This window comes from Pygoscelis adeliae, unplaced genomic scaffold (genome assembly GCF_000699105.1).
Source record: "Pygoscelis adeliae isolate BGI_AS28 unplaced genomic scaffold, ASM69910v1 Scaffold358, whole genome shotgun sequence".
NCBI lineage: Eukaryota > Metazoa > Chordata > Aves > Sphenisciformes > Spheniscidae > Pygoscelis > Pygoscelis adeliae.
The window spans coordinates 3007127-3018474 of record NW_008825429.1 but is presented as its reverse complement, the minus strand read 5'-3'; the positions used below and the strand labels follow the sequence as shown (position 1 = coordinate 3018474).

The 11348-nt window shown below is 38.3% G+C and overlaps 1 protein-coding gene across 1 annotated transcript in view; it reads right to left on the bottom strand.

Moving 5' to 3' along the window:
- Window positions 1-7099, bottom strand: part of SPPL3 (signal peptide peptidase like 3) — a 34143-nt gene extending 27044 nt beyond the window's left edge. Inside the window, exons 1-2 of the mRNA XM_009330865.1 lie at window positions 7008-7099; window positions 2954-3031 (exon numbers count right to left, since the gene is read on the bottom strand). Of these exons, the coding sequence (XP_009329140.1) occupies window positions 2954-3031; window positions 7008-7099 (170 nt within the window). The remainder of the gene's footprint in view (window positions 1-2953; window positions 3032-7007) is intronic.
- Between the last annotated feature and the right edge of the window lie 4249 nt (window positions 7100-11348).

The window sequence follows — 11348 nt, the reverse complement described above, 5'->3', positions numbered from 1 at the left end:
TGAGGGTGGTGAAGCACTGGCACAGGTTGCCCAGAGAAGTGGTGGATGCCCCATCCCTGGAAACATTCCAGGTCAGGTTGGACGGGGCTCTGAGCAACCTGATCTAGTTGAAGATGTCCCTGCCCACGGCAGGGGGGTTGGACTAGATGACCTTTAGAGGTCCCTTCCAACCCAAACTATTCTACGATTCTATGATTCTATTCTGGGTTAAATCAGGCTTTACATAAGCTGAGAGACCATGTCTGCGTCTGTGATAGGATTGAAAAAGATTTAGCTGTTACCTGCCTGCAAAGTAACCCCAACATTTAAATCACAGAGAAGCACTTGGACAAGAATAGGTGGCTGTCTTGCAAGAACCCATAGGAAACAATCTGTCTCAAGGTAAGCTCACCTCTTTAAAAAAACATAACTAACACATATACTTGCATGCTCCAGTTTACAGCTTGTAACAGTTTAAAAGATCACACTTGCCCCTTTGGCAGTCAATAATAAAGTATATCAAGTTCAAGGACTGAGAGACAGTCAGAATGTATATGGGAGAAATGTTCAGAAGGGCTTGAGGCTAAAAATCCTGACCCAGCAGAAATGTAGGAAGTAAACGCTCGTTCATCCACAGTAAGAGAAGCAGGAACTCAACTCTATAAACTGTACTTCGTCCTGGATGTGGACTTTACCCGCTATCTATTAGACATTCTTCTGAGTATCTTGAGGGTTTGGGGGGTTGGTTTGTTTGTTTGTTTTGTTTTTGGACAAACGCTGCTTGTATGAATAAGGACAGTGGACCAAGGCTTTCCTTTGTTCCCCTGAAACCTCTTGCATTAGATTAGATCCACCATGCACGTGGATTTTATCCTAATGACTCACCCACCCAATTCTTTCTGATCCTATTACTGCACTTCTGTTTAAGTTACCTTCCAGCAATACCACAGTAACTCTTTTTGCTTCTTTTCAGACTGAAAATCAGAAACCAAACCCACTTCCTGCAACATGAAGGTTAATTACGGAAAGCTATTTGCTTTTTGTGTTATGACAGCTCCACTTGAGATGAAGCACTCAAATCTACATGAAGACACCATTGTTGTCATTTGAGAATGAGAATGCCAGAAGTTTTTATTTTACTACTTTAGGAATTTCCAGACGAACGTAATTTTGCAACTTACTACCACACTTGAATTTCTTAAATAACTTGTATTGTATAATTAGTTGTAAATACAACTAATCGTATCTTAGACCCCTTTGTTATCACCACTGTACAATTTTCTGTAAAAAACTGCTTTTGACCTCACTTGCTGACCAAACAACAGGAATTTGTCCAAGCCACCATCGTAACCACAGGTTTCAGCTCAGACATCTGCTAAAGAAACTACATATAGGAAATTAATTAGGAAATTAATTTTAAAACTATGGGAACCTATCTTGGTCTGTAATAGCTTGCATCTGGGGGTCTTCAGGATACATGCAAAGGAAGTGGACTAGAACAGGGCATTTCCTCAATTGATTTGAATCCATCACCGTTCCATTACTTCATCCAATAAGTTAGATTGTTCTGAAGTTTGCAGTCCTTGTTACGTGAGCAGTTTTAAATGTAAATCATAGGACAAGATGGTAAAAGAGCATGTGTATATAGGAATAGGATGGCAAACAGCAGGGGAAAATTTTTAAGAGCAAGGAGCTCTGAGAAGGGCAGGCAATTTAAGTTCAAGCACTCCTGCTGTTTTATATTGCATTATGTTTTCACAATTGAATTTTAATAAATGCTATGGCTTCTTGCAGCCAGATGCATAGTTCCTTTTTACACAACTGCATAAATTCAAATAGTTAAAAATTGAATTAGCCCCTCAACTGTATGCTAGACGGACTCAAAACTTGAAGAAAAAATTAAACAAATACAACCTTTTATTTCCTTTTTTTTATTATTTTCATCATCTCTAGATTTTGTCTTCCTAAGGCCGCCTATTTTAATTCCATCAGCAGTGCTGTTACCTAATACTCGCTAGCAACAACAGACAGCTCTTATAAAAAATTGGCTCTTTCATTATATGATTTTATTAACTTAGGAAGGCGATTTAAAACCTCTTATCCTAACAGCTGCGACTGTCATATGTATGACCATGGCTATGATCTACTTCAGGAATACTCATAGCAGTTCAGAGACTTCATAGTGAATGTATGGCCTTTTATCATAGACTTGTTAAATGAAGCGATGCTCTTCGAGAAATAGGATGAAAAACATGCTGTACTTGAAAAAAATAATACTTGCATGCTGCGATTGAATTTTTTTTTTTATATATGTCAGTATGAATCTCATTCCTTAGGTGCCACTACATTAAAATAATCTGTATAATACAAACTGCAAGTCTAAAGGGACAACAATATCTTCTCTAAACTGTACTCAAGTCTCCTAGAGTGGGGCAAATTTGATTTTTGAAGACTGAAACTTATCAGACACTTTGCTGGAATTCAACACTGACAGTGTTTCCGACTTCTCTATTAAGCTGTTACTCACACTCAAGTAAATAGCACTGGGACTCGGGAATCTCTGTTTTACAAGACTTGTTTGCAATCACAACAAGGACATACTGAATCGACCAACACTGAAACATTATATATAAAATTCTACTATTGATAGCACTACATTCCTATCTCTCTCAACAATCCTTTTATACCCTCCAAAATACAATTTTACAGAGTTGTCTTCAAGGACTAACTTCTCAGTTATCTTATATGTGCTTGTAACTTGACATACAATTATGTCTTCCAGAAACCCCAACTAGCTACTTTTTCTTCCTTTTGCATTTCATTTTCAGAAGCAAGAAATATTTCATTTACATTAGCCATCAGTCTGACAAAGATACAATGAAACAAAAGGCATAAACATAAACTGTATTCAGTCACTTGCCATATTTTTATTTGAAAAAGAAAAATTCTGCAGAACCTTAAAGAAGAATCTTACCTGAAACTGCCGTAGACTATGAGGAGAATAGAAATCAGGAAAGTAGACACTTGACTGGAATCCACAAGGGAATACGCCCTGGAATTGGGAAAAAGAAGGCAGGTGTGTCATCACAAGTGTCCATTTCTCCACTGCCATTTGCTAATTCTTTTTCTTATTCTAATACAAATGGAGAATTGGATGACAAATCTTTATGGCAGCTCTTTGGAAAGTTCTCGTATCATGTAGGAATATAAAACCTGTAGCTTGTAAATTAACTTTTTATATTCAAGACTGCAGCATGCAAAATCTGTACAACAACCAAAGGACAATTCAAAATCCTTGTCGTAATTTGTTCTGAACTCACCACATTCAGATTTTTTTCCTCAAACACATTAAAATTGCTTCAATTTTATTGTGTTTGCAACTAATGCAACCTTGCATGTAAGTAACACTAACCTGTTTTCTACAAGACTGCTTATGTCTTAACTGGTAATAGTTAAGTTGCAATATGGCAGACAAGGTTCACTTAGTCCAGGAAAACAAAACAAAACAAAATCCCAAACCCCACAACAAGCTGCAATATGCATTTATTAAACCACACACAATTACTTCCCTATTACATCTTGCAGACCACTTGATACGGATTTCCCCATAAAAATTTCTTTTTTTTAACTCAGCGTTGTTTAGATAGATTTCCTGATACAACATACCTTTGTGTTTAAAGCACAGAAATATAAATATTCACTGATTTTTTTCCTATCCTTCACAGACCAAACCCTACTCTATAGCTTACACTGAAACTTCACTGGGACAGAGGCAGCCTCAGCAACTTCCCAGCTGACAGCCAGCTGGGGAGAGTGGGGTCGATATACCAGGGGACAGATAATCCTTTAAGAGGGACCTTGAGCAACGAACCAACAAGAAGATGACAGCTCGCAAGACAAGACAAATGATCACTCTCTCTACTTAGCATTCGTGAAGCCGTATCTCGAGTATTGCCTACAGTTTTGGGGGCCCCAAAAGAGAAAAACACTTGCACACTGGAGTAAGCCAAGCAGGGGGCCACCACGTTGGTGGGGGTAGAACATATGAGGAGAGGCTCCAGGAGTCGCACTGCAACTCCCAACGGTTTTTCAACAACGTGTGCTAAAGTAATGGAAAAGAATAATGCCCAATGTTAATTGCATTAGTCTTATCCTACAAAAAAGATAACTAAACATTTCTGAAAACCAACCAAAAAGCCAAATTTCAGCAAGACTATGGATATGGAACAAAGATAATTGAATTACATGAGAGCTCCAAATTAAATATCACTAGGCAAATAAAAACTAAAGCTACAAGACAGTTAAAGAATCACTCATTCCATTCCCAATTTAAAAGCAATTTAGAGAAAATTACCAAACCACTAGATACACACTTTAAAATACTTTTTTTAATATATAAACACAAACATGAAGCTTCTACTATAGAAATTCAATATTAAACTTCACTGAAAAACAGACTGCCTCTTTTAGATGAAATTATATACTTGTCAAATAAGCTTTCAAGAAACAAGAAACTACTTTTGTTCATTACCATAAATAACTTCAACATTACCCCACACTAAAAGTGAAAAACAGATGTCTTACTTGCTCATAAAGTTGGCCAACACATAGAGACGATCCTAAGCTTTTTAGATTTTTTTTTAATTTCGGTCATGTTTGACTTTTATTTTCCAGAGGTGTTAAGAGCATCCATGAAGATCAATACACTGAATTGTGGGGACATGCAATATGTAACTAAGTACTTACAATCAGTGTACATATAAATGCTGTTCAGGTTATATACAGTATAGTCCATTGCATATTATTTTTAGCCAATGATTACAGCTAAGCAGACACCGAGAAGAAACGGCTTAAGGATGAGCACACGAGTTTTATGTCCTGTTACTAGCTTCAATTCAGGGAGAACCATTCCCTCACCTGACCTTGAGTGAAAGGAAAGGGGGAAACTTCGTATCCTGTTCAGATTTGAGAATAAATAGTGGAATTCATCTATTAAAAGGATCTTCAGGAACTCCAAATTTATACGAAAAGCAAAATGATTGAATGGAATTTCAATTGGGATTAAACACGTCTAGCGTTATGTACTAAACTTTATTAACTGATGTTCATATAATTATATCTTCATAAATTGGCAAATACTTTTGAGATGAACGTTTTCTATGTAATTCATCATTCGGTGGCAACTTTGCAAGCTATGATAATTAAAATGCCATTTCATCATAATTACTAAACATTAGTCAAAACAAGGCTGTAAATTTTAGAAAGATTTATAAAACAGATAAAATAAGGCTGACACACGGATGATGGATCAGCCCTGTGCATAATCCATTAAGTTTTGTATTAAAAACTGAGGGCCCTTTGGTACAATGAAAGAAACTGAATACCTGCAAACCCATTCCGAACAATGATCTAATATACCATAACCCTACTGATAGCCTGCAGTGATGATTAGGACAGCTGATTACATGCAAGGGAGAAACAAGAATTAAAGTCCTTCCATCCTGCATGAGAAAAGTACAATAGTGTCATTATAAACTCATCGCAGACCAGTGATATTTCCTGACTTCTCCGCACAGAGATCTTACAGCAGGACATCCTAAAAACTCAACGTTGGTATCGCAATTATGGTCTGTGTAAACTCATGTTCACTGATACCCCAGCAAACAGGGCCAGGGAGATACATTCACACTGTCCTTCTTCCTGAGGCAGCTGGACAAAGAGCAACACAGAACACACACAGTATGACAAGTCCACGAGCAACCACACGGCAGGAGTCAAGCAAGCAGCTCAGGCACGTCCAGATTCCATCCAAAGTTTCCAACACAAGTAGCCCACAAGCAAGCTTCAAGAATAATTTTATAATGCTGAAGTGAATCTCATCGTAATAAAACCCTGCATCTTTTTAACATCTAATTTCGCTACATTATATAAGGCATTGCACAAAACCTGAAAGCAGAACTGATTCCTAAAATCCTAACCACTGGACAGTTCATTAAGAGACTAGAAACCCTTGATCCCAAATAAACACTTTCTAATGCATTAATCTAGACTAGAGATAATAAGCAAATGACAGCATCACATGAAAGAATCGAGAAGTAAGATTACTTCAAAGTTTTGAGTATTATTCAAAATGCTAGACAGTGATCTGCAAAACCATTTGTATTTTTAACTGAAATTTAAATTACCTTCTACAAGTCCAACCGAGTCCATATGCATATAACTGGATTCTCCTATAAGCATATTTCAAGTGTGCAAGTTTGCATACTCCCACAGCCAAACATGGCACCAGTGCTATGTTCTTCTCAAATGGGATCAGTCAAAACCAAAACAAAAACCCACACTTAGGAAATTTTTCACAAGTTGGAGTAGACTTTGTGCAGTCACATTTAACCAGCCTTCCACTGCACATACAAAAATGAAACCATCTTCCTTCTACAAGGTACTTTTGTAAAATTAAGTATTCAATCTCATAGCAAGTAGTGGAAACTTATGCACAGAAAATGCCTGTCACAAGCCTGCGCATAGCTGTCCTTTGACTTAAATACTGATTTTAGAAGCAATTCTTGGTACTTACTACATGACAATCCACGAAGAAAAGACCATTATTCTTCATTCTCATTCTGAAAATTAATACTGGGTAAGGCCATGCTAAAGACTGCTGTCTTCTGAAGGACTTACTTTAGTGCAGTTCATCCGCGTGCCACATTACAAGAACAACTACCAACCCGTTTCTAAACTCTAGCATGGATGCAGAACATATATACTCTAGTATATATGCTCAAAATACAAAGATACCACTGGTTTTCCCAGGGAAGTACATTTTTTAGGATTCTTACACTACCACACCTGAAATTCAACATCCATGTAAGGAAGTTGTTTTAGAAGTAAGTTTTTTAATCAGGCTATCAGACAGATTCTTGCTAACCCAGTCAAGTAACGAATAACTATTTATAGTTATTAGACTATAATATTAGACCCATATATTAGACCCAAGTACTTTACAAAAACAAAACACACTGATGGCTTACTTTCCTCTGTAAGCTCCTTTTCTCAGCCAGCTAGTGAGAGGTAACTTCCCAAACGCCTTCCCAAAACTCAAGATCTTACGCTGAACCTGCATCTTTACATGGCTGAGATCAATTTTAGCAAATTCTCTGCCATTAGGCATCTATTTCTGGCTGCTTCACGGGCAAGTGCTTACAACACAGAGCCTGCTAAGGCATGCCAAGACAGAGACACAGCAAGCACTGTTCTATAACATATTCTGTGTGTCAGCCCTACAGCTATACAGTGAAAGTATTGTCCAGACAACAATCCAAGCAGCGAGCTCTCCGGCCTGGCACAGACTGCTCCATAGACCTTTACCTACAGAACAATTCCAGGGATGCCCAGCCATTGCGACACACCACCACTTCCACCCATCCCAAACAGTAACCATGCAAATATGCCACACCAGTTACAGCTGGCGTTCCAAGCAGCACTCTCCCTTCTTCTGGGAAAAAATGAATAACTTCTGTATTCCCAAGGGAACAGAGACCCGCTTCATTCCCAGCTAGAGAAGATGGTAACCAGCTAATAAAAGCTGCAACAACAACAGTAAGAGCGTTACATTAGAGACACTTGCAAGCTCTCTTTCCTCTGTATCAGTAGCTGCAGGTCAAGCTCTCTTTTCCTCTGTGGCCACAGGTCCAAGCTCACCTGTCTTTGACTGTGAACCTTCACCCTACAGGGTCTCTGCTATCTGACTGCTTAGGAATTTCTTATAAAAACCCCTCTTTTAACCCTACTGTTCTCCTATTACGTACTTACTTCTTAATTCCTCTGGTTTTGTTATTCTTTTGCACTTCCAACTCAAGAAAATCACCCAGTCAATACAAGCACTGGTTTTCATGTTTCAGGTCTTCCTTATCACCAAAAGATAAGCAGTTTCTTGATAAGAGTCTCAACAAGTCCTTCCAAACCAGCAGAAGGAGTCCCTTAGGCAAAGCCTGGTACTTCTTTTTGCCCTCCTTGTTGAGCAATAAGTACCTGCAACTCACTTTGTTCAATGATGACCCAGAGAAAGACAGAACTAGGAACTAAATGTGTCTCCTGATGACAGCACAGAGCATTACTCTTTACATAAGCTACTCATCATGGGCCAGTCTGACATGACCACAAGCCAACACTGCCATTACAAAAGCAACTTCTCACCTTCTACCAGTCATCTATTCTCCTTCTTCATCCCGTGCCAGCACAACCATTTGCAAAACCACATGGAAAACTCAATCAGGGGACTTGTCTGCTTGAATAATAATGGAGAATGAATGGGAAGGTTTCTCAAGTGATTCAGATTCCTGATCTGGCATGTTTCTGGGCATAAAAATCAAAGACGAAAGACTTTTCAGTGGCAGCATTGGCTTAAGTACCCCAAAACTATCACCTCAGAGATCAGGGAAGTTCTATGCAATTGAAATAAAAACCTCTTTCTGTTTGCACAAGAAGCCTACTAAATGGATGATCAAAGAAATTCAGCCGCTCAATGTTTCAGTAGCAAATATCACTCCCCTGACTTCCAGGTACAAGAGCAATTACTGTGAAAAATTCCGCTGAGGGGGGAAGGAGAAGCCTGCGCACCGAAGTTTCCATAGCAATGCATGCTAAAGGCCTTGGACATGAATCATTCTCATACAAAAGCTGTTATAACAGCAGCAAGATAAACTTTCCCTGCATTTACTGTACATATATGAGAATGCAAACAATAGAGCAACAAATAAATCACATCAACTTGAAAAGTGCAGTAGATGAACTAACTTCACTAAAGTTCACATGAAGAGAGAAGATTGCACTTCATCAGGTATTTTTGCACTTCATCAGGTATTTTTCTTTATCAGTGATCATAATATCCAAGCGCTTTCAAGAGTAAGGAAAAAAAAAACCATAAAAGGAAGGTAAGCATACTAGATAGGCTAGAGTAAGGATGGATTAAAATAGAAGAGACAGGTCTTTTAGTTTAATGGGACCAAATCTACAACTTGCAGACATCTATCACAGAACCACAGAAATTCACACTGACAGGAACGTCAGGAGATCATTTAATTCCTTGAGTTATAATTTGATCTTACTTTGGGGAAAGACAGTCAGTCAGTCATGACAGATGTTTACCTCACCTGCTGTTTAGAACACTCATTGGTGAAATGAGAAGACATTTCTTGACATCTAATGTAAGTCTTTCTGAACTACAATTTTAGTCTGTACTTTTTCTCCTATACAAAAAGTCCTTCAAAACTCATGGGGACATTCTCATACCAGACACAACTGGGGTAAACTGGATCCATATGTGAATTCACCTGCATATTTCAGTTTCTGAAAGATGTGGCTGCTTGAGAAGTGACCGCACAACACTTCAAATACTCTTCAGCCCACATTAAAAGCCACGACTATTTATTCAATCAATATGGTACTCTTCATCTACAATTAAAATACCAGTTTTATTATCAAATGTCCACTGTCTCCTCACAAGGTAAGTGACAATAATCCATGCCCACCAAAACATGTATCCCACTTTACCAATTTCCATTCTCTTCAAAAGAAAACTCCTTGTAAGTGGGTACCAGCATTGGAAAGGTGACAATGAAGCATCTCCTTCCCTGCCCTATTACTCACCATTCATTTTCAGAACTTGCTGAATGCATGCATTCAGTATGAGGGTCCCATCTCAGCAGACAGTTAGTTCTTTCAAAGACAACTGGAAAAAAAGACCAAAAAAACTCCAAACCCCAATAACCAACTTTTGATGGAAATCTGGTGTTAAATGACAAAATCAAGGATGGAGAAAGTTCCCGTCTCCACCTCCTCCAAGGGTTTTATATATTTCAAAAGCTATTTAATGTGTTTGTTACATCAGTGATTGCTATAGCAATAGAAAAACAGAAAGTCAAGAAATACTAGTTGGTAAATTCAAGACAAGTTGGAGAACATTTTGCAACTGGCTTCCCCCGCCCCACCCCTGGTTTTTGGAGCTATCAGCTGTAGGCAGAAATCAATGTTCACCTTCACGCTGCCGCAATGACCCTACGCATCTATTTTCTTTTGATCCTGCAAGAGTGTGCCACTCATGAGGAAAATGTTTCTTGAATCTACTGGTCTCTGATATTTTCCAAACATTGTACTATTTTATTCCTTAAAAGAAGTATGAGAGAATACAGTGATCGGGACAATTTATTGCTAAGAGCAATTAATTTTTGATGCTACAGTGTGAGGCATTTGTGAGCTATCACTGTAGTATCGTTCATTAAGACGAGCAAATCAAACTCAAGGACTCCAGAGCACAGTCCTAGGGCACATGAAAGAAGAGCACCGCCATGTACATGAAGATCAATTACAGTTAATTGTGCAAATATTAATTTTAGTTGGGAGCAGACTCACTCCGTAGGTAAAACCAATACTACTTTTTTCCTTTACTGGATTCCAGGTCAAGGGTATGACTAAAAAGCCTCTTTCAACTGCCTTACATGAGCAAGATATATACATATTTAAGAGCCTCCATTAGGCTTGCTGCCAAACCAAAGTTAAATCTGAGTGTAACAGTTAAAGGTATAATTTTAAGCGTGAAGTCATGGCACCCACAGCTGTAAACATATCTCAACACTATTCCATTCTTTAGTGTGATTCATAGGAAAAACAAGCAAATTGCTATGGCTTCACTTACATTAAAGGAATAGCTTGTTTTCTAAAGTAAGTTTACAATTTCATCTCATTGTCATGTGCAGATAAGGTCTGCTAAGTCTGAGTAATTTATGGAAACACAGATCATATCAGAAAAAAAACTTAAAGCAAGTCTGAAGTGAAGAAAAGAGTAATTTGAGATGTCCCACTAAAACCAGTTTTTCCTACACAGACTTGGTTAGGGCTCAGGCAGGCATTTCAAAGTCGTAACCAGAGAATAATTCTGCTGTTTATCAGACACAGGGCTCAGAACAACATTTTCACACTATTAGAGGCCATATATATATATTTACACATCCAACTGAAAAACCCAATTCCCTCTTCTACCCCTTCCAGAAAGCTGCTTTCCTAAAACTCTCCCCCCAAAACCAAACGCCAAGCTCCCAACTAAATTGCTATGACAAAACACTCCTCTGAGCTCACTTCGAGAATAAACTGAAGTATACAGCCAGTAAGGCATCAGGAGAGACAATCTTGCAAAAAAACATTTTCTGTTAAAAACATTATCTGAGCTACCCTTTTAGTTCACCCGAGTGTTTGCCGACAGAACAAAGAAGTGCATGTTTCACAGTGTTTAAGAATTACAGTAACTGGAAGATTTCCAGATTTCACATTCAGCTTGGAGCACTCACTTCCCCACAGGAACGGGAGCACAACTCCCA